General features: G+C 45.2%; 1 protein-coding gene across 5 annotated transcripts in view; it reads right to left on the bottom strand.

The window, feature by feature from the left end:
• The window catches only part of Kat60 (katanin p60), a 131,329-nt gene that overhangs the window by 77,227 nt on the left and 30,510 nt on the right, over positions 1-23,592 (bottom strand). For all 5 annotated transcript variants that reach the window (XR_008610291.2, XM_055065740.2, XM_055065741.2 and 2 more), the window contains exons 3-4: positions 19,671-19,870; positions 3,414-3,615 (exon numbers count right to left, since the gene is read on the bottom strand). Coding sequence is in view for 4 of the 5 variants with exons in the window: in XM_055065740.2 (XP_054921715.1) it covers positions 3,414-3,615; positions 19,671-19,870 (402 nt within the window). In the remaining variant the exon portion in view is untranslated. The remainder of the gene's footprint in view (positions 1-3,413; positions 3,616-19,670; positions 19,871-23,592) is intronic.

Raw genomic sequence — 23,592 nt, 5'->3', positions numbered from 1 at the left:
CAAGAGTATGGCATTATTAACAATGAAGTTGGAAATGATACAGGGGTTTTTCAAAGTCAGGAAAGCCCCGTCCTGAAAAAGACTCTTGAAGGCAGTGCGTTCCATTCGCTGATGGTTCGCAGAATAAAAAGAGTGTTTGAAAAGGTTAGTATGTGCGAATTATGGTGTCAGGTCATGATTGTGACTATGTCAGGTCTGCCGGGAAAAAGTGGCAGAAAGGTATACGCCAGGATTGATATTAAACTGCCCAGTGTGAAGCAAGAAAAGAAATTTGAGTCTGGTGATAGCTCTGTGCTGTTCCAAAAGTTGGATGTCGTCATCAGTGATGAAGGAGAATAAAGATTGTGATTATAGATTAATCATGCTGCTCTCCTTTAAACCATTTCTGGCTTGTAAACACCCTTCTTGAAGTATGGGTCCCAGGCCACGCATGCATACTCTAGATGGGGTCGAATAAAAGTACTGTATGCAAGAAGTTGGATCTGCGATGGCGTGTTTAGTTTATGTCTAAGAAAACCCAGTCTTCTAGAGGCATATGAAGAAATGTCATCAATATGACTAGCCCATGATAGCCAATTGGTAATTGTGACTCCCAACTATTTAATCTTGTCGACTTCGATTAAGGGATTATTATTTAATGTATACCCAAATGTGAATGGACTAACTTTATTTGAGATTCGCATAAAGACTGATTTGCTGACATTTAATTCCATCAACCAGGTGTTACACCAACCAGAGAGAAAATTTAGGTTGTTCTGCAAACTCTAGGTCCTTTTCACTTTTAATTGGCTTGTAAAGAATGCAGTAATATGCAAAAAGTTTTAAACATCTTAAAACGTGTCTACTGATGAAACAATGTCACTGATGAAGATAAGAAACAAGGCAGAGCCAAGGACACTATCCTGGGGAACACCCGAGGTTACGGGCAGAACTTGAGAGCTGCAGCCTTTAACCTGGACAAACTGTTTCCCGTTGATGACGTAGGAGCACACTAAGTTAATTATATTGATGGGCAGACCAATGCTAGAAAGCTGCATGAGTAGTTTATTATGACAGAAGAAGATCCATGTGAGTGGTGAAGCACTGTTAGCTTGACTTGTGAAGAGATACCTGCTGATATCAGTGTCTAGTGAGGGGCTCTTTTTGCCGTCTGAAATTGTGCAATATGCAGGAGGATGTCGCTGCTCCCCGAACCATGTCAAGCAGCTATCCTTCCTTCATGACAACATTCATCATCATCATCATCAGCCTGGCTACGCCGACTTTTTCATGACAACATTAAATAACTGCAATTATGATAGCATCGGGTAAAAGTGTTGTACTAGAGAATTTTGATGAGCACAAAGCATAATTTTGATGTGCGCCAGTTACAGTGCAATAAACTTCCTTTTTTTCTTGCCTTAGATCTCCATGCTTCAAAGTCATGTTGTGAGGTATAGAAAAATGGAGCGCACTGGGAAAGGGATACGGCAGTGCTGGGGGAGGCTTCTAAGAAAGGGCAATGGAGGAGGAGGGAAATGTCAGCGGCAGCACCCATAGAACGTTCTGTAAATAGCAACAGCATGCTTGCAATGCACTTGCGCGCCTTGTATACGTCACCGCATGAGCTCAGAGCTTCATTCCACATTCATAGTAAGGTTTGTTATAGTGAAACACAGGACAAGGACAAAAGAAGGTATAAAATGATGACCCGACGCTTTATACTGACAACACGGTATTTTGCACCTTCTTTTGTCCTTGTCCTGTGTTGCGCTGTAACAAACCTTACTATGAATCTCAACCAACTGGCCCAACTTGCCGTTTTGATGCAGTATACTTCATTCCACATAACTAGGGTGACGACGCACCAGGCCCTAGTCACGGGTGGGGAAGACATCCAACTCGGCTTTCGCCTTCACATCTTAGAAAGTTCTAAGCATCCCCCGTAATGTTTTGTATCTCTGGTTGGTGAAAACAAATTGCAAAATCAATAGTATTCTTATTTCAAAGATATTATATTTGATTCACACTTGGCTTCCGTTATTTGAATTTGTGTTGAAATTGAAAATTTGATATTTGCACATCCCTAGTTTGAAGCATTGCATAATGACGGTTACCAAAAGTCAGCTTCACTGCAATAAAACAAAGGATGCATCCTTTGCATGTGACAACTCAGTTGCTGAAGCCTTGCTCAAAAAAACTTCAGCATCTGCCAACTGCAGAGCAGCCTCCAGACAAACCAAAGAAGGTAGCTGTTATACCGCATTACCACAAGATTTCTCATAACTTGAAAAAGAAAGTAGCAGAACAATAAAAAAGAAAAGTACTTTATTCAGCCCCTCAGAAACTTCTTGGGCTCTGCCATAGTAACGACGACAATAGGAGACCAAAGGAGTGTGAAAAGAAACACAAAATGACCTTCGTTCCCTGCACTAGCAATGTTGTTTATAGTATCCCACTCTCTTGTGGTAAGAAATATAATGGCCAGACATGCAGGTGCCTTAACGATAGACTTAGAGAACACAATAACAAAGTAAATAATGCAGGTGATGGGTGGCTTGCTATTCATTGTAATTCCCGTGGATGTTAACCTTTGTTCAGCACTGCACCATTGTATGCTTCATGCCTAACAAGCTCAAAAGAGAAATCATTGAGGCTGAAAATATTTTGAGATTATGTTCTGAGTGCATAAGTTCCTTTCCAATAAGGAACTTGTTTTTCTTAGGAGGTAATTATTTGCGCATACATGGTGGCTTTGTGCGAACGCATAAAACTGTACTCTGGAAAAATAAACTTTTGTTGGTAGTTTGCGCTCTGTGTGTCATCTTGTCCTTCATTTTGTGGTCATTTTGTCTATGCTCAAAAACCTGAAGATGTTCTTGCATTTTGGAATTGTATGCCATTTGTCACAATTGCTTTGATTGCTTTTGACCTGCTTGTATCTATCAATAATGTCTTCCCCTCACTGCAATGCCACTAGGCACTGTAGGTAAAGAGGTAACTAAATGTGTTTGATCGCATTAAACTCTTGGTGCCAGAAGTGCAGTTGGTCATGGGAGCCCCCCCCCCAAAAAAAATTGTTGGTTTCAGCTTAGCAAGGAAACACATCAGGAACAGCACAGGGGTAATCAACCACGAAATGTATGTCTTCCTTCCTCTGCCTTCTGTGAGGATGTCAAGTGCAAATTCAAGGGCAGGCTTGTGTAGAACCAGCACTCTTGATCAGCATCTGGGAATAAATTCCAAACAAGTCTAGCATGTCAGCCACAATGCTGCAATTCAGGCACTTGTGACCTCGATAACAACACTGCACTCCTTTAGTGAAAGAGAGGTGCGGCATTGACAGAGGTGCTTCTTGGTTCTGCTGCGGTACCCTTTTAAATGCTTCAGACACTGTAGACACACAGGATGGGGATCCCACCACAAGCACCCACCTTGCCCGCAGGTTCATCCTTTTTAGCATCCTTGTCTTTGCTACGTGGCTTGCTGTCCTCCTTCCGAGAGGCTTTCGTATCGGTGCCTCGCTTGATGGTACTTCCTCCGCTGCCCTTGCCACTAGACGAGCCCCGGTTGCTAGCTGTCCGTGACGTCTCTGTTCTCCGACCACGACTCACCTGGCGGACGGATGGGCCTGGCCTGCACAACAAACAAATATGCTGCATTCTTATTCGACACTCAGGAATTGAAGTTCGTGGTAACAGCTAAAGATGCACTGTGATTGTTGCTGTACTATTTACTGTTTTTCTGCTAACTGCCTATTAAGAAAATTAATTGAGACAGAGTTGTTGCAAAAGGCATGAACGTAGAGGCTTTATGAAATTATTGAAATGCTGCTGCCACAATGAGAGAATAAATCTACACATAGCCCAAATAACGACAGAGGCATATCACTGCCAACAACCAACACACTCTGTGTGACCATCTCAAGGGCACACTGAGCACTCCCAAGAAATGGTCACTCCTCTGTGCATTCATGGACCCCACAAAGACTAAACAGCCCACCAACAGCATCCGCATGCTTACGCACAGCACAAAGCTGGACAAACCTCAAACAGCTGCAAAGGCATTACACTGCTATAAACTCAAGTATCAGATTATCCCTACGATCCTGTCACAACCACTGACTGTGATAAGATCACTGAAGGTGGAGTGCAAATGGCCCTACACAATGTCCAGTGCAACAAAGTGCCTGGGCATCCCATACAAGCTCCTCCGCAAACTCGATGACTAAGCCATCCAATAACTTCCTATCTTTCACAATGGCCACAGGATCACTGGCACTCTACCACATGAATGGCACCACGCAAACATCACATTGATCTCCAAATTAGGCAAACCCCTTGCACGCCACAACCTCAGGCCAATCCCACTGGCCTCAAATGTGGGCAAACTCTTTGAGCATGTAGTCCTCCAATGCTCAGACAGCACCTTGAGCCTACACTTTATCCCAATCTCCTACAGACTACCACCAACACATCTCTGTGCACATGTCCACCTGCAGCTCTAAAAGAGGTCATCGACAAATGACTCGTACAGGACCTCTGACTCAAAAATCAAGGACAATTCAAGGATTTCAAGGAGGCTGAAGGCCAAAATTCAGGAAGTGGAAAACAAACCTTATTCATGCACTAAACCATTGTGAAATCTCCTTTTTAGCTGCAGTTTCTTGCACCTAAGCAGCTGTTGAGTTGGACACACGCTTCAAGGTCTTCGGGTCACTTTTCTAAGTTGACTTTCCCATTGTAAAGATATCGTTCGCCTTCTGACATGATGGCTACTAGTGTCTGACATCAGCCAAAGATACTCATCGTGTTAACGCCAAATGACTGGAGCTTACGTCCTGCCAAGCATTTCTAGAGCCTAGGACTGGAAACTGGAGCCATGATGGCTGTAGCCTGAACCAACTAGCAAAACAATATGGTGGCATGGCTTGGTAACTTGATTTGGCTTTGTCTAGCTCCTAAACGGCAATCATGATTAAACAAGCCTAAACAAGCCACAGCCACCAAGTCAGTGGCTTGGTGGCTGTGGACATGCTGCATTGAAATCATTAGCGACACTCTTAAAACAAAATATAATCTGAGACTATTTTCCAGCAGACAGTGTGTATGGCATAGCTCCTACACAAATTTTGTTCCTTTTAATGTTCAAAAGTCAGCCCAAACCCCAGTTTTCAAGGAATTCGAGGAGCACATTTATTTTAAGGAGTTTTAAAGGCCCTTAAATTTCTTTATTCAAATTCAAGGGTTTTCAAGGATTTCGAGGTGTACGAACCCTGCTAACAACACTAGTGCAGCCCATATGCAACCTATCCTAGCACTGAACTTGAAAAAGGCATTTCAATTTTGTCAATGTCTCCCGGACCTCATGCTAGACAATCTGGCCTCCACCTAGTACTGTGGCTCTCAAATCTACAGGTATATCTGCATCTTGCTCTTCGACTATGCTGCCATCCTCGGGGACAACTGTGCCAATTCAATTCACCTCATGGGTTGGGGCAGGCATGTACCCAGGATTTCTTTTTCGGAAGGGGGGGGGGGGGTACTTTTGCTAGCAGAAATATGAATAACACCCACCATTTGCCATGAAGACATGTAAACCTGCAAAAGTGAAATGAAATAAGGTGTATCTCACAGGCCTACCTGTGAGATACACCTTATTTCATTTTACTTTTGCGGGTTTTCCTTTACTTGGCAAACAAGGAACTACATCAAATGGACTCATGCAGGAAAGAAACGCAGGAAGAACACTGCCAAGAAGAAGTAAACAAGCGAAAGTGTAAAATAAAGATTTCTATAGTAGAATAAAACTTAAAAGAAAGAGCAGCAGTTAGCAACCAAGACACACGGTCTGCGCAGTGTTGCGTTACTCCGCCAGCCAATCATAGAAGCAAAAGAATCATCGTCATGCGGCCTTTTAAAAATGGCATCGAACTTGATAGCTCCGAAGAGTTCGCTGTTCTTGAAGAGTCTTTTAATCGGCGGAAGCAGTGAGGTGCGCAACAGACATGGACAAAGTGTATGGAGTCTGAGCATTTCTCTCTTCAAAAGTCTGTGGTACAGTTCATTTCACATCTGAGCCCATTTTACTCATGAAACTTCACTGCCAACTGAAGTGAAATTTGACAATAAATAGTTGCAGCGAAGCGAGCATTTTATTTCAGTTCAATAAAGAATTAGGCTTTCACCATTCCACTATAAGGTGATGAAAACTGTATAAAAATGCACTAATAATTTTATTTTTGTGGTTTGCAGCTTATTTGGGTAACAGGAAAAGTTTGAAGTACGAATTATTTGCAGCCTCGCGGAGGAACAGTGACTGGCAGTTAGGGCTTGAGCGGAGCTTCACTGCAGACTAAAGTTGTATCCGACTATAGTAGCATTTCTTATATTAGCTCTGAAAGAATTATAGATAAATGTATATTTACGGAACAATCACAGTTCTTTTGGTTCCCTCATTTACTGCTCTACCAAATACCAAAACCGACTCGTATTGTTATTCGGGAAGTTGTGCAACGATACGTGGCCGCCAGTCCCGTACAACTGTGCAGAGCACAGGACGCTGCGGTTCTAGAGGTACTGCGTCCACCGCGAAAGGTTAGTAAAACACCAACGTAAGTACAGCAGAGAAGTGGCTTTGTCAGGCAGTTCGAGTGGTAACTGTAGAAGCGTCATTCAAAATACACAGAATTGTTCTCCACTTCCGCCGGCATTTTCTCTACTTCGTTTTCAAATAGAAAGATGTTGATCCATAAATATTTTCATAAACAATGGTAAAATTTGTTAATTTTTGCTTTTCCTTCCTGTTTCGCTGTTGCCTTGGCTCTCTCCCTTAGTAGATTGCTTAATTTCTCAACTCCTTGCAACTCTTGCTTCCAGTTGACAGTTTTGTACGAAAAGAGCTGTACAATTAGGGAAAAAACAGACGAGGTAACGGGTGATAGTCATGTTGCTTATGGGTTTGAAGGTTATTGCAGGGTTTGATGATGGACGCTGTTTCGCATTATGTTATTTTCCACCTTATCTAACCCACATCGCGGGTATATGGTTCAGGGGATCTGCCAGCGTCGCGACGAGCCATCACTCGAGGTAATAATGAAGCAAAAGAAAAAGTTAAACGTAACTGGCATTTTCTCTGGCCGCAACTTGTTCCACGAGCATACAGATCAACTGACTAAAAACTGAATCCCTTTCCTGCTCCCTGGATGAGTCTAAACAAAGAAGGTTGAACTAATGAAGTAACAGCGATGCACGTGACAGTTGCAATACATAGTGATCAACTCAAGGCATCTCGAGTTAATTGCAAAGGCACCGAATCTATGAGAAAACTGGCTTTCACATTCCAAGAGATTCCGATAACTACCGCCATCCAAAAGCAGTGAAAAAGGCAACAAAATGTTGACGGCTAAATAGCAGTCTAATCTTAACACTGACTTGGCAGCGCTTTAGGGTTGTGTGAGGAGTGGTGGCATGGTCGGGGAAGGGGGGGGGGGGGGGTTATGCTGCTTGATTTCGAGGGGGGGGGGGGGGAGTTAGGGCTCGGCCTTTTCATCGACCCTATTCAATGTGTCAATGCCCAAGCTACTGCCTCTCCTCCAACGTATCCCTTGTGTATATCATCCTGTCTATGCTGACCTGTACAGAACGTGCCACTATTGCCAGGCAGGGCTTCATGGTGTTCCGGTGAACGCACTTTGCCCTCTGAATGGTGAATGTCCACTTGAAATCGAAGAGTACCTGTCTACTCGTAAAAGCTCCCCATATGCCTACCAGCGACACCAACCTTGATCAACAGCGCCGTTGAGGCATCGGTCACCAAGCCCCCGCCCATCATCAAGCTCCCCAAGACGCCGTTCACAGAGCCCGCGTCGGGAAAGCTAGAGTCAGCGGACTCGGGAGGTAAGGACGCTGGCGACGCGAAAAGAGAAGAACCTCTATCGCTGATTCCGAATGACAATGAGGGACTCAGAAACCAGTGCTGTAAGAGCGACGTTGCTTCCGATTTACGTGCGTTTGTTGACGGTTACAAAGTGAACGTGTTAGTGGATACAGGTGCAAATTACTCGTTAGCAAGTAGTGAGCTTGCCAGGAAACTGAAGAAAGTGCTGACTCCTAGGAAAAGGCCACAAGTTCGCACCGCAGGAGGACACCTCATCGACCCGACGGGCAAGTGTACGGCTAGAATAGAAATATGAGGCTTCACGTACGTCACCAGCTTTATCGCGCTTTCCGAGTGCTCAAGAGACTTGATTATTGGCATGGACTTCTTGCAGGATAATGGCGCTGTAGTCAACTTGCGGGAATCGTGTGTTTCCTTTTCAACAAAGCCCGCTGTCGCAGCATTCAACACTGAAGAAAAATTCGATGCCCTTTACATTGCCGATGACGACGTGATGCTTCCTCCGAGATCCAGCGTAGCCGTCGCAGTCAGAAGCGACGCGTTCAGCAACTACGAAGGAATTGCAGACAGCAACACCAATCTCCTACTCGAAAAAGGGATCTGCATGGCGAGAGGCCTTGTTCAGCTGCGTGGCGGATGTGCCAACGTTTTCCTCACTAATTTTGGAAATTAGGTGCAACATGTCGCGAAGGGAACCGTTATTTCCAGCCTTAATAACTTCGTCCAAGTTACAGATTTCAGCATTCCAGAGACTTCAGCATCGAATTTCCAAGATGTGGAATCTGTCCTTGCAGCCATCGACATCAAACCAGGTCTATCGCCCAAACAAAAGGAGCAAATAGAGACTCTCGTAAGAGAGTTCGCCGAATGTTTTTCAATGTCATCCAAAGTCCGGCGAACATCTATTGCCAAACATCGAATAATTGTCGACGAATCAGTGAGGCCTATTTGCCAGCATCCCTACCGAGTGTCACCAAAAAGACAGAAGCCATCGGAAGTCAAGTTAAGAAAATGCTTGAAGACGACGTAATTCAGCCATTGGCAAGTCCATGGGCTTCGCCTGTGGTACTTGTAAAGAAAAAGGACCAAACCTTGCGCTTCTGCATTGATTACCGAAAGCTGAACACCATCACAAAGCGGCATGTGTACCCACTTCCAAGAATCGGTGACACTCTACATAGACTACATGATGCCAAATTCTTTTCCTCCCTGGACCTCAAAAGCAGCTACTGGCAGATAGAAGTGGACGAACGAGATCGTGAAAAGACGGCGTCTGTGACGCCAGACGGACTCTACGAATTAAAAGTGCTCCCATTCGGTCTTTGTTCCATGCCTGCCACATTTCAGCGGATTATGGACACTGTGCGCATTGGTCTGAAATGGTAATCCTGTCTCGTCTATCTTGACGATGTCGTGGTTTTTTCTGCCACCTTCGAGCAGCACATAGAACAACTGCAGGCTGTGATGAAAGCTATTAGATAAGCAGGTCTGACGATAAATCCGTAGAAATGTCATTTCGGCTTTCGCGAGCTTGTTTTCCTCGGCCATGTCGTCAGTTCAGAATGCATTCGCCCGGACCCAGAGAAGACTGCGGCAGTGGAAAAATTTTCGAAACCAACTGACAAAAAGGCTGTTAGGCGATTCTTAGGACTTTGCGCCTACTACAAACACTTCGTCAAAAATTTTTCGAGGATCGCCGAACAATTGACGCAGCTAACTAAATAAGACACGCCTTTCGTCTGGTTGAATGAGCAGGAGAATGCTTTCAATGAGCTTCAAAAGCGTCTTCTCATTTCGACGAGGAAGCCGAAACTGATATTCACACACATGCAAGCAATTTAGGCCTCGGTGCCGTTCTCATTCAGTGGCAAAACGGAGAGAAACGAGTCATTGCGTATGCTAGTCGAACACTTTCGAGGGCTGAGGTGAACTACTAAGCGACAGAAAAAGAATGCCTCGCGGTGATATGGGCCATCAGCAAGTTTAGACCATACTTACTTGCAAGGTACTTGCTCTAGAGATTTTTTTCACTGCAAAAACGCACAAACCGGATGTGCCTTTCCATACAATAGTCAGTGAAAACAACTGTTGGCAGGTTTTGGTTAGCCGCTTTTTGCAAGAACAGTTGAAGCATTTAACTATTGACAATCCTTATGGCATAAAGGATTCTTTCGATGTTGTTTCCTTTCTGGAAGACAACCATTCAGTAGCCGACATTTTTTCTGTTGACGTCGAAGATCTTTACTATTCAACACCGCATGATGAGCTATTTCGCAGTGTGATGACGTGCATCGAAGAAAGTGGCGAGGTAGATTTTCGCAACGCGACCGGGTTGTCTTCGGAAAGTTTCATGTCCCTTCTTGAATTTTATTTAAGTGCAACTTTTATCCGGTTCGAAAATAACCTTTTTATCCAGAGAAATGGTGTGTGTATCGGTTCATGTGTGGCGCCTGCTCTTTGTAATATTTTTTTATCGTTTGTCGACCGCGCTCTTAAGAGTGCCTTAAACAATGACTCGGTTCAAATTTTTAGATATGTTGACGATTTTCTTGTTGTGATAAAACACACTAACAACGAATGCTCCGTGACGGTAGCTGATATTTTAACTCTGTTCAATGACAATGGCAAAGGTGTAACTTTCACACATGAGCTATCTAGGGACGGTAAACTCCAGTTTTTAGATTTGCAGCTATCCTTACAAACAGGCCACGCCTGTTGGATGTACTTGCCACGTGCACGTAAGAAACTTTTACCTTACGCGTCTGCGCACTCAAAGACTGTGAAACGCGCCATTGCTTTGATGTGTTTAGAATCTTCCTTAATGAAATCTTGTCATCACTCTGCGAACATGAGTTTCATTGCACAGTTAAATAGGCTGCAGGCTGCTGGTTACCCAAGTGTGGTGGTGACGTCAGTCTCGGAGGTATTGCTTCATCAACTGAAAGGGAAGCGGCACAAAAGTAACTGCATCACACAAAAGAAGAGGCCTGAAGTTGTGCCGTATTGCCACAGAGTGGCTCACAATCTAAAGAATGTCGCCACTAGATACCAAATTCCGGTAGTGTTTTCCGCTCCTCAGAAACTGTCAATGTTGTGCAGCCGTATTTCTAAAACAAGTAAAAAACCTGATTGTGAAAAGAACCACGTGAAGTTTGTAGAATGCAGCGTCGGTGTGGTTTATAAGATTCCCTTGTCATGTGGCAAAGTGTATGTAGAGCAGTCAGGCCGCTGCGTTAACGAGCGCCTTAGAGAACATGAGCGATCCATACCAACAGGCACAGGTTCCCATTTGGCTCAGCATTGTAAAACATGCAAGTGCAAACCCATGTTTCGTGATACCACGATTTTGAAAAATAGCCGTGACACCACCGCCCGAGAGTTATCGGAAGCATTTTTCATTCAATCATTGGTGTCACAGTGCATTGGTGTGCCTTCCTTAACCTTGTACAGCGCTGAATTTGGTTTTTTAGATTCTGTCGCATGAGTGCGCTCTTGGGATCGGATGTTGGTGGCTCCACCACATGGTGCTCACTGCACATGTTTCTCTAGTTTGAGCGGTCTATAAAGGAGTGACGCAATAAAATGATGTCAGTTGAGAGTAGCGCCTTGTCCTGTCGTCTTTCTTGTGTCTGTTGTTTTGCGCTAAACAAAGTATTCATGGAACCACCATTCAAGCCAGCAGGTCGCCTAAAACCAATACAGCTACCGGAAACTCCATTCGCACAAGTGGGAATGGACTTACTTGGCCCCTTTCCCTCATCGTCTTCAGGAAAGCGTTGGATCGTAGTTGCAACTGACTACCTAACTCAATATGCCGAGACAGGGTCTCTTGTCAAGGGAACGGCCAGTGAAGGAGCTGATTTTTTTGTCACTAACATAGTACTACGGCATGGAGCTCCTAAAATTCTCATCACGGACCGAGGAACCATATTTACTGCCCATTTGAAACAGTCAATTATGAAACTGACGCACACCAGTCACCGAAAAACCACCCCATATCATCTGCAGACAAATGGACTGACATTCATGAACAACCCAACAGAACGCTAACTGATATGTTGTCAATATACGTGGACTTGGAGCACCGAACATGGGACAGGATACTACCGTATGCAACGTTCGCGTACAATACCGCTGTGCAGGAGTCTACTGAAATGACACCTTTCCAACTTTCTTTTGGGCGGACCGTCACCACAACCTTAGATGCAATGCTACCAGTAGATGAGACCTCCGAAAATGACAATGACGTCAGCGACTTCACACAAAGAGCTGAAGAAGCACGGCAGCTGGCGCGACACCGCATTCAGCAGCAACAGCAAACCGACGTGGACCGAGACAACTTGCGACGAAAAGACGTCCAGTAGGCACCTGGAGACAAAGTATGGGTGTGGACTCCCGTACGGATGCGCGGCCTATCCGAGAAGCTTCTTCGTCGTTATTCTGGCCCGTATAGGATACCTCGCCGAATTAATCCCTTGAACTATGAAGTTGCTCCAGATGGTCAAGTAACCTCATCACGACGGCGGCATCGAACAGAAATCGTCCATGTTGTCCGAATGAAACCATACTATGACAGGCAATAACTGCTTCCGCCTACAAGCATTGCGAATTCATGACAGTCTAGAAACCACCGCCTTCTGTATGAGCATCAGGACAATGTCCTCTTGCATGGAGGATAATGGCACAAGATGATTTCAAATTACGCGCGCCAGCCGCCTCCTGTGTCCATCCAGTTGTTTACTGCTACATGCGAAAGATAGCGGCAGTGAAGCAGGCAACATGGGCTCGCAAGGCACATGCTATCGGAGCAACCTGTCATCAGTGTGGGACACGAGGGACGAAGAAGAGGTGTGGGACTCGGGCAAAAAGACTGTGGACGTTCTAGTGAGGCTCTCGCTTAGCTGTTTGTCGGGCACAAGTTCACCCAACGTAAAGTGATTAAAAGTAGCGTCACTCAACTGTGCGTTACAATATGCACCCTGACCGCCAACCAGGATGACATACGCCCATTCTCAAGCACTGATGCACGTATTCAGGGAAGGCACCAGAGTTGCACCCATCACCTATGTGAATGCAGCCCCTACCCCACCCCCATGCGACGGCATGAATCTATTGTCACCGACGCCTGGTGAGGAGCATACGTATGGCATGCTCCTCACCAGGGACACTTGTGTCGCAGAGATGGGAGCCATCACCCTGGCCATCACTTACAACACCCTTCTCGCCCCAATCTGACTCCTGATTCTGTCGTCATCGATCCCCAAGATGCCTGTCACTCCTTCCCCCATAGTACCATCTGCCTCTCTCTCCTCTGGAGGCCTTCTTCCCTGCACATCTCCAGTCTTTCTGCCAGCAGCAATGCAAATAACCAAAGAAGAAAGAAAAGGTAGTGGTCATTTTGTACACTGTTGGGTATCATGCAACCTTAAGAAAATTTCGGTAAACCATCTCGAGATGAGTGTCAACGTGAATGCGGTTAGCATTGGTGCAATGTAGTGACACACCACCAAAATGCATCATCCACGGTGCTTTGTACTGCAGCTGGGCTCTTCTCTCATGCTTACCTCTGGACACGATGCACCATCTACCGGCACCGCGGCAAAAGCAGCAAGTGGTGCATGTCCAAATATGTATTCAGATGAGACTGTGTGAATATACAGTGTGTCCGTAAAGTCATGGTGCACTTTTGACCGGTTACAGGAAAGCAACAAAACGATAGAAATGTGGAATCTTCACCAAATAAAAGGAAAGCTCTCCAAGTTTCCATAGTATGATGTGCAAAGGTGTGCGCACGCAGGTGATGACACAGCACTATGAACTGTGCAGCAGTGGGTCAGCGCATGCCAGTCGAGACATAGATGGTACACAGAGGAAAGTTCAGTGTGTTCTGTGGCTTGCTAAATTCGGATACGTGACCAAAGTGCAATGTGAATATCGTCGCGTGTACAACAAAGCGTCACCACATAGGAATAACATTAATTGGTAGGGTAAGCAGCTGAAGGATACCGGCAGTTTGCTGGACAAACCGTGTTCTGGTAGGCCATCGGTCTGTAGAGGCTTCTACACTAAACACGTATGAAACTTGAGAGTTTTTCTTTTATTTGGTGAAGATTTCACATTTCTATCTTGTTTCGTTGGTTTCCTGTGAGTGGTCAAAAGTGCACCATGACTTTACAGACACACTGTACATAGACGCAACATAGGCTGGCAGCTGCAGCCGCCGGCCACTTGAACAAGAACAACGAAGTGCACAGTGGTACATGTACTCTCCGAGTGTCAGTCATTATTAAAAGAAAATTGTTTTGCCAAGGCCTTGCCTGTTAAGATCGTGACATTTTTCTGGTGGTGGTGCTTGGTACATAGATGATTCGATCGCCAGAGCTTACCCTCCTATACCAGCTGTCGCCATCAGGGGCTCCAGCCACAACATGGTCTACCCGAGTGTGCAAGGATGATGAATCCACCATCATCTCTGGTTACCATTCCTAGCGCAGTGCATCGTCAATCAATCCCACACGCCAGATCGATTTCATGGAGGCGTTTTTGAAGACGTCGACGACTGGCTTGAGCACTTCGAGTGGGTTGGCAACTTTAACGACTGTATCCAAGAGTGCAAGCTATGCAGTGCGTCTTGCTCTCGAGGATTCCACGAGGATGTGGTCCCATGACTATGAGGCGATGTTGACATCGTGGGACGAATTTTGTCAGCAGTTTCTCAACATCTATGCCAATGTGGACAGAAAGAAGAAAGTAGAGTCGGCAATCCTGGCAAGGGTTCCAAGCCCGAATGAAAGCGTTACCACTTATGCGGAAGACGTGGCTCGGTTTTTCAGATTGCAAGCGCCTCTACGGCTGAAGATAAGAAAGTGCATCCCTTAAATGCGAGGTGTCAAGCAAGAAATCTTTGCTGGCTTCATTCGCAACCCGCTGATGACAAAAACTTTCTTGCCGAAGCTATGGCTATGGAAAAACCCCTTCAACAGTGTGCCAGGCAGTACAACTGCGTTGTCATCGTTCCAAGTAACCTCGCTCACGTCACTCTAGGCAACGAAATCAGTGCCTTACAAGAGCCAATCAAGGCTGTAATCACGGAGGAACTCCACAAGATGCAGGCAGTCGACTCACCCATAGGGCAACCTTTCATGGCTGAAATGTTACGTGCCGCATTAGCAGATTGTACCATTCTAGTATACTAGAATAAATATTCTAGTGAACTGTAGGACTACATCGCATGCATGACGCTGGGCTGACTATTCATCCGGGAAAATCCAGCTGGCCACATCAAAGATTGACTTGCTTGACTTCATGGTGACCAATGGCATACTGAGTCCAATCCAGATAAGCTGCGCACTATCCTTGAGTATGCATATCCTCAGAATGTCAAAAGCCTGCATAACTTTCTTGGCATGCTTGCCTTTTTACCACCAATTTATTCCACTGTGCAGAGATTTTACAGCCATTGAATGAGCTTATTATATGAAGTAAAAAATTAAATTCTGGGGTTCTAGGTGCCAAAACCATGATTTGACTATGAGCCACGGCATAATAGCAAGGGGCTCTGGATTAGTTTTGACCACCTGGGGTTGTTTAAAGGGCCCCTCACCAGGTCTGGCCATTTCAAGCTGACAAGCATAGTGCATACAATGTGCGCTAACAATTGTGTCTGCAAAGTATTACATCGCTACGCGCCGCGGAAAGAGCTGAAATTTCAAACCAAATGCTGTTTTCCCTTCTCCTCACAGGCGCTGCGCTCCCAGCCGGAGAGGTGACGTGCATCTATATTTGTGGTGCATTTGTGGGCACAAGTTCACCACATAAAATTTAGTTTCATGATTCACAGTTTTGCTACTGTGTTCTTGACGGTTGCTACAATGTGACAATATTAAGGGACCCTACGACAACGTAGACAAGGAATTGCTATTGGATATTCTCAGGCACGAAGGCAGAGATAACGATCTCATGGAGTTGCTGAGGGAGATAATATATTGTCACGAAAAAGACAAATGAAGATGCACCCGGCGTCGGCGAGACAGACAGCTGTACAATATGGCATACACAAAACTCCAAAACCGGCGTCCTCAGCCCCCTACTACTTTTTCTTCTTCAGTGCCCACCTCTTGCCGAGCGCGCGTTCCAGTCACTTCTTTCTCAGCGCTGGCGCGTTACACCTAGCGGCATTATTCCCCCGCCAAAAGAAAAGCATCGACCCCGATGCTTACTAAACTACGATACTTACTAAAAAAAAAAGTGGAAGTGTGGAAGTCGTATAACATCGGGTTGGCGCCGCCTTAACGCGCGAAATACGGTTTGAGGCGAATAACATGCACTATCTCCGAGTGGTGCTGTCGACGCCGAGGCGACGCAGCACTGTCGGGAATGACCTCATAGTACACTTCACTAACGCGGCGTATCACTTTGTAGGGTCCGAAGTATCTACTAAGCAGCTTCTCAGATAAGCCTTGGCGACGGATTCGAGTCCACACCCAGACTTGGTCACCTGGCTGGTACTCAACTTGCCGATGTCGAAGGTTGTAGCGTCGTGCGTCTGTACTCTGCTGCTTCGTGATGTGAATGCGCGCGAGATGACGAGCTTCCTCTGCGTGTTGAGTAAGTTGCTCGGCGTCGAAAGTAAGTGATGCGTCGGTGTCGTGCGGGAGCATTGCGTCTAGCGTGGTCTGGACCTCGCGCCCGTAGACAAGACGGAACGGTGTGAATTGTGTTGTTTCCTGAATGGCGGTGTTGTACGCGAATGTAACGTACGGCAGGACTTGATCCCATGTTTTATGCTGGACGTCTACAATATAGAGACAACCAAGTACAATTTGTATGGGGTGGCCGAAAATGTAATGAAATGGTAGAAATTCTCCAAGGACTAAAGCAAGGATGTTCTCCATCACCATTGTTTTTCATGCTTTATGTTAAGGGCATAGAAAGAGAAGTGGAAAACAGTGAATTAGGGTTTGAGTTATCCTACATGAGTAATGGACAAATGGTGCAAAAGAAGGTCCCTGAACTGATGTATGTGGACGACCTAATGCTACTGGCAGATAATGCAAGAGATTTTCAAACTTGCAAATATATGTGCCAATGCAGAGACAAGTCTAGGCTTTAAGTTTAGTACAGAAAAATAGGAAACTATGATCTTTTAATGAATAAACAAGTAATTACGTGATGTCAATTCATGAGCAAGTCAGAGAAGTCAGAGCAAGAGAAGTGCGCAAAATAAATAACTCCGCATATACATAAACGAAGGAAAGGCTTACTCAAGCACCCACCAAGACAATCTGAAAAAAGAAAGGGGAAACAGTATGCAGCAACAAGGGAAGATAGAGCACTTTGGGGTCACATTAAATATGACATGGTGCATGGAATCTAGAAAGGAGCAATGGCGCCAGTGCTAACGTTTGCAAATGCCATTCTATGCTTGAAATTGGATATCTTGTCGGGGTTGCAAGTTAACCAAAGATCAGTAGGCCGGTTGGCTTTGGGAGCCCACGGTAAGACCACAAATGAGGCAGTGCTGGGTGACATGTTGGGGCCTTGTTTGAAGTCAGAGAAGCACAGTGTAAAATTAGTTTTGAAGCAAGGCTCAGGAACATGGATTTCAAAATAAATGAGTGGCTAAACTGCAAAAGTATCTGTACCTATAAAAGGTGGACACAAAATGGAGGAAGAGGTCAAGAAAGTTGGCAACCGAGTACAGGGTAAGAATGGAAACAAAAATGACCATGAAAATTTACAAGAACGATAAGAAAGAAATTAAAAGGGAAAATTTATATGATAACATGAAGGGAAGTTCCTTGGTATTTGAGGCTCGAGCTCGTTACCTAAGGATGAGAACATACTGGAGCAAATATTTACAAAAAGATCAGGCATGTGTATGCTGCAGCAAAAATCTGGAGACCACTCAGCACATCTTAATAGAATGCGGAGGGATTCACCCAGTGAGACCTGTAGGTAACGTACACCTTCCAGGAGTGCTTGAATTTAAAGTGAAAGGAAGCATCAACTGGCTAGCAGTTGAGATAAGCAAGAGACGGTTAGAGTATTAGTAGAAAAAAAGCAGGGAAGAAATTAATACGACTGGATCCGTTACAGGCATAGGTAGCGGTACAAGGTAAATAGAGCAGTTTTGAGGAAGAGAAAAAATGGTAAAAGGTATGTATACAAAAATGTTAGAATAAAAAGCATGTAAAGAATACTTGATTAACTCAAGCAGGCTAGGGCTAGGCGACTATTTGTCACTGCGCCGTTTCCAAGGGGATTCCAATAAATCACCACCACCACCACCACCACCACCACCACCACCACCACCACCACCACCACCACCACCACCACCACCACCACCACCATCATCATCACGATGATGGTGGTGGTGGTGGTGGTGGTGGTGGTGGTACATTTTAATCGCGGCATCGGCGGCGGCCGTGCAGGAGGAAAGGAAAAAAAAAAACTTAAAAACAAAAACTCATCTTTTGACTCCTTATGTACTCTCACAAAGCTTTGCTGTATGTAGATTCCAACTCACTGGATCTGCTGAATTTTTAGTCACTTTTAATGTATATTTTATATTTGTGATAACTGATAATTTGTGATAATGATAATTTTATATTTGTGATAATTTTACTACACATACATTATATTAGATGCATTTTACAGTGAATATGTTAAGCCACAATGCAGACAAGTTACATCTATACCATTTGTCATTGACTGCACCAGCGGATACCTCATACCATTCCCTGGCCCTCTTTGGCAATTATTGGCCCTTGCACCATAAGACACCACACATCACCATCATGAACCGCATGCCAACTTGGGTCACTGAGTATGTACCACTGTATGTACAGCAACCGAGGGAACAATTCTCAGCATTTGCAGGCACCAGTGCACGGTTTCTCAGCAGTGCAACTAGATGGTGCAGCGTGTCCAGAAAGAAGCCAGAGAGAAGCGCACGATTGGAGCATTACGCATTTCTCAGCGTTCACACAAACCAGTGCACCATGCATTTCGAAGGCGACACGCAGGCTTTGTGCCGGCTCTGCTAGATGGTGCCGAGTGTTCTTGGGGAAGCGTATAAGAGGAATCCCGCTGCAATACACACCCCACACATAACTTGTTTTGATGGTGGCAGTACAGTCGCTATATTGATTCAATGCCAAACAGATTACCGTCAACAGTCGTGAGGTAGGTTCTGCAGATTTTCTTTATGTAATTTTTTCTTTCTAATCTATACTCATGGGTAGTTGTATTCTTCAGCCCTCAGTATTTCATTTTCACCACATTGTAACAGTATGATTCCAGGCATCATTGAACACTATATAGCCTTATTTCCTTTTCGCTGATACTAAACTCCACAGTGTCCCACTCCTCTCTGAAGTTATCTCTAAGATGATGAATATCTCTCTGACTAGCCACAAGCAAAACATCTCACCTGTGTACATAAAACCTGGAAGATGTTGCTTTGCCTCCATTCCAGCCTCCTTTCTATCTAGAGAAGAGGGAATATCGAAAAACCTAGCGGAAGCCTTTATAAATGTAAACTGTCTCAGCACTAGTTAGCCCTTCCCATGTTATCTGTGATTATTAGTAACACACCTTTCTTTTAGTAGCGTCATGCTGCCTTTACCTAGACATTCATCCCAAGAATGTTCCACAAAATTTCTGTGTTAATGTTGTCATACATGCCACTAATACAACAACAGTTTTCTATGGCCAGTGAATGTCCATGCCACCATGCAACCTGTATACACAAGCCAATATGTTTTGCATGCCCAGAGTATGGGGCCTACTTGTGCTCCACTGGGTTGGGCGCTGGCCAAACTTCAGGATCTCGTGGGGTAAACCAGGCCTCTGGATCAAGGGCAGTGTCATCCTCATAGTTGATCCGACTTGTGGGAGTGCGTTCCAAGTGGCTCTCCGAGCGGAATCCACTAAGCACTACCTGTATGTCTTTGATGTACTCATATTCCTGGGCCAGCTCTTGCTGAATCTGAAAGGTAGATGGTTACACCTCAGCCGTAGGCACTTCCCACATACTAAGATGGCTAGTCCAGTGACATCAACTCAAGCAAAGGCTCTAGAAACAGACATACTGAGGCAAAATCCTGGCATGGCGAGAACTTAAAACTGTGCTTGCAAAAGGTGGTGAGCAAAAGACTTTATGGTGCTAACATTATCACATTTAGCACCCAGAGTAAGACTAGCTTTCATGTGGGCAGGAACAAACCTGGCCTATCCTGGGTGAGCACATGAATGTGGGGCTTGTGTACCACCTTAAAATCGTTGTGTGTGCCATTCTTTCGGGCCTCATTGAAGACCAAATTGAATTCAAGATAGCTGCAACCAATAAGCTGCTATAGTTTATGCAGAAAAAACTTGAGTCAGTTCAGAGGACTCCACGAAATGTGCTGCAAATGACTGCACGAGCATCGTGCACATGAAAAAGGTTTTAAGCTCTATTACACCTTTCTTCTATTCCCGAGCCTTTCAAACATTCCATAACATTACAAATGGGGAAGTGTGGCTATTCAGGCCCCTCAAACAACAAAGAGACTATTAGAGTACTTAATTTGCCAACCCAAGAATGAACAGGCAATACTACATTTTCTGAATATACTGAGACATGATAATAAAGGCCAGAAATTTAAAGTGTCCACAAATTTCAAGACTGGTCAGTCTCCAATGAAGTGTAATCAAAGATAGGCAGATGAGTTTTTAACACGACAGCATTAAGGACCCCGTGTCGCAGAAAATCCAGTGTTGGTGTCGCCACTGGTGGCATTGCCTATTAGAAAAAATTATCCTGAACCACTACCCCTATTGTGACTTCAGGTTGGAGGTCGAGAGGTGACTCTTGGAGCAGATGAAGAAGAAAAAAAAAAGCTTTATACAATATTTACAGATATAGCAGAAAATAGCATATAGTATCTAGCAGTAAGAGCGCACCAGGCCGACGGGGTGGCTGGTGGCGACTCTCTTAACAATGGGCCGGTTCTGCCTTAAATCCCTTTGGCGACCCATCGTCGGCAAGAATGAGGCGGCGCAGGTGCTGACATGTCGCATTACTCTTTCGTTGCTGTAGAAGTCTTGGTGCGGCGTACCACCAGACTCCACGGGAAGGGAGTTGGCAGTTTTGTTTTGTGGAACTTTGAAGGTTGTCAATGGATGTTTGAAGCCCAGCACAAGGGCAACCACTTAAGAAAAACAAGGGGTGGGGAGCGCCCGTTGCCTCGATAATAGGCATGCAGTGTGGCACAACAGCACCCTCACCACCAGACAATGCATCCAGAAGTTGAGCTGTCCAATGCAGCTCGGAACATAGATGCGCTGCTTGAGCAACGTTGATTGATTGGAAGGATAGGCTTCCATTCACCCCCCCACTGCCAATGGTCAACCCTGCTGCTCGGCCCTGACAAGGCCCAATGTAACAACCGAGAATCAACGACAAAGCACTCTGGCCAAAGCAAACACCCTCCGAATGCTCTTCAAACTGCCAGACCAAGATAGCCCTCCACTTAGTGCTGTCTAAGTGCACTCGGCAAAACGAGTACCACATTTTTAAAGCACAAAACGGTTCTAATCCATTACAAAACAAAATACTCAAACTCATGCTAACAACATAAAAACAATGTTGCATCAAATTTCCACACCAATACTTATTACTAATGAGCCCGATGCAAAAACAAGTCACAATCAAAATTAAGCACTTAGGCTCATCCCGGCCTACATATACGTAATAGAACAAATAGAAATACTGACACTTTCTCCACTCGAGTGTTCAGCAATCAGGTTTCAGTAAAAATTGATCAACAACTAAACGATGTCTGTCTCATGAACAGAAAGGACCAGAGCTTGAAACAGTGCAATCTTCTTGACATCTCAACCCTTTAATACATTTAACATGCGAATCAACTTTATCGCAAAGAACACTAAAAAATGAATGTTAAATGACAAATAAAAGAATCTGCTCTCAAAGTACCATGTTCTCAATCACTTGGTGATCACGCACTTTTTTTAGACATGCTCAAGTAGGTCGCCTATTCTTGGGTCTACGCGTTGTCCAATCGCGAGACCAGAATCAAGCTGATTTGCCTGAAGTACCCATAGTAGCTGTGACTTTTGACCCACTGCCTCCAAACACACGGGGAGCGGTGCATTCATGGACACACGTGCACACAGTCTCTTTCCCTCAGGATGGTAGCTGCCATTGTAGCAGGCTTTCGAGCAGAGCCAGTGCTCCACTCCAGCCAGTGTTCCTCCACTTACAATGCCTTGACCCAGCCGAGAACAAGCAGCATTTGCAGCGTCTGAATTTCTGTGAAATCCTCTCTTTCCAGACATGCATCTTGCCTATTTCACATTTCAACAACCGCCTCAGCTTCAGATCAACCCTGCTCCGATTTTTCCTAATGCCTTGGCGGTTGGCGTGCTTGACCCAGCTCGTATTTCCACCAGAGTTCGACTTTCTCAGCTTGCGCCTTGGTCGTTTGCGCTCGGTGCGGCCCACAAAGCTTGTGGTCTCAGCACTCGTACTCCCACGTACGCTGCCTTCTCATCGGAATGATATCACTCCAGGCAGCAAAACCAAGCTAAGCTCGTGGTCTTCGCTAGATGTCTGTGCCTCTGACAGAACATGACTACATCCGACGCCATCTGCGTTAGCCAGCTCGCGCTGAGGCCTCTGCTCAACTTGCCGGATTTTATCACTGCCATCGATATAAAAAGCCCCGCTGTCAGCCACTGTTTCCTGAGTGGCCTCTCTAGATGGCGAAACAACACTGTATTGACGCTCTTCACATAACATGTGCATCAATGGCACCACAGCATTTCCTACACATCCTGAACTAGCAGCCATCTCAATAGGCGGTGTGTCCTTGACAAGCTTGGTATTGTCGCTATCATCTTGGCCTTCACAGTCAGCCTGACCTATAGCGTCAAAGTGCCTGAGCAAAGCCCTCTTGGCCCGATTCGTCATTGTCGTCATTGCCCCAATTATCCTCACCAAGCAGGTGTTCCAAAACACACACGACATTACAAGGGAGCAACGGGATCAACTGCTGGGACCAGAGGTCCCGGTTGACAACTTCTTCTTTGCCAACTTTCTCAAAGCCCGCAAGAAAAGTAACAATGTTCTTGCCTGCTTTGAAAATGTAGAGATGGTATCGTGCTGTTTGCCATACCAATGCTTGAATTTGTTGACCGAGCACTTGCCTTGCCTTTTGTTCAGGATTTTCGTGCTCCTCTGCTTCTAGCTCATGTCTCTCGCGTTTCTTTGCCTCCAGCTATAGCTCAACTATCGTCTCCTAAGCCATGTCAGCTTCCTCGACCATCATGTCCTCTGCATGACAGTCTTCATATACATTCGTGTTAATTACACTTACTGGAGAGCCCGAGTTGATTTTCATTTCCAGCCTGAATCTTCCCATGATTCCCGCTATTGATTTAAGAAACCCCCCCTTTGATGTTATAGGGCCCCTCACCAGGTCTGGCCATTTTGAGCTGACAAGCACAGAGCATACAATGCGCAATAACGATCGTGTCTGCAAAGTATTACATCGTTACACGCTGCAGAAAGATCAGAAATTTCAAAACGAACACCGTTTTCCCTTCTCTTCACGGCTGCTGCACTATAAGCCTGAGGATGACTAACACGTGCTAGTGCGCCTACATACATGTATTTGTGCTGTGACGTCGCTCAATGTGACAAGACTT

The sequence above is a fragment of the Dermacentor andersoni genome, chromosome 6 (genome assembly GCF_023375885.2).
Source record: "Dermacentor andersoni chromosome 6, qqDerAnde1_hic_scaffold, whole genome shotgun sequence".
In the NCBI taxonomy this organism is placed as follows: domain Eukaryota; kingdom Metazoa; phylum Arthropoda; class Arachnida; order Ixodida; family Ixodidae; genus Dermacentor; species Dermacentor andersoni.
This window is presented reverse-complemented; position numbering and strand designations above follow the sequence as displayed.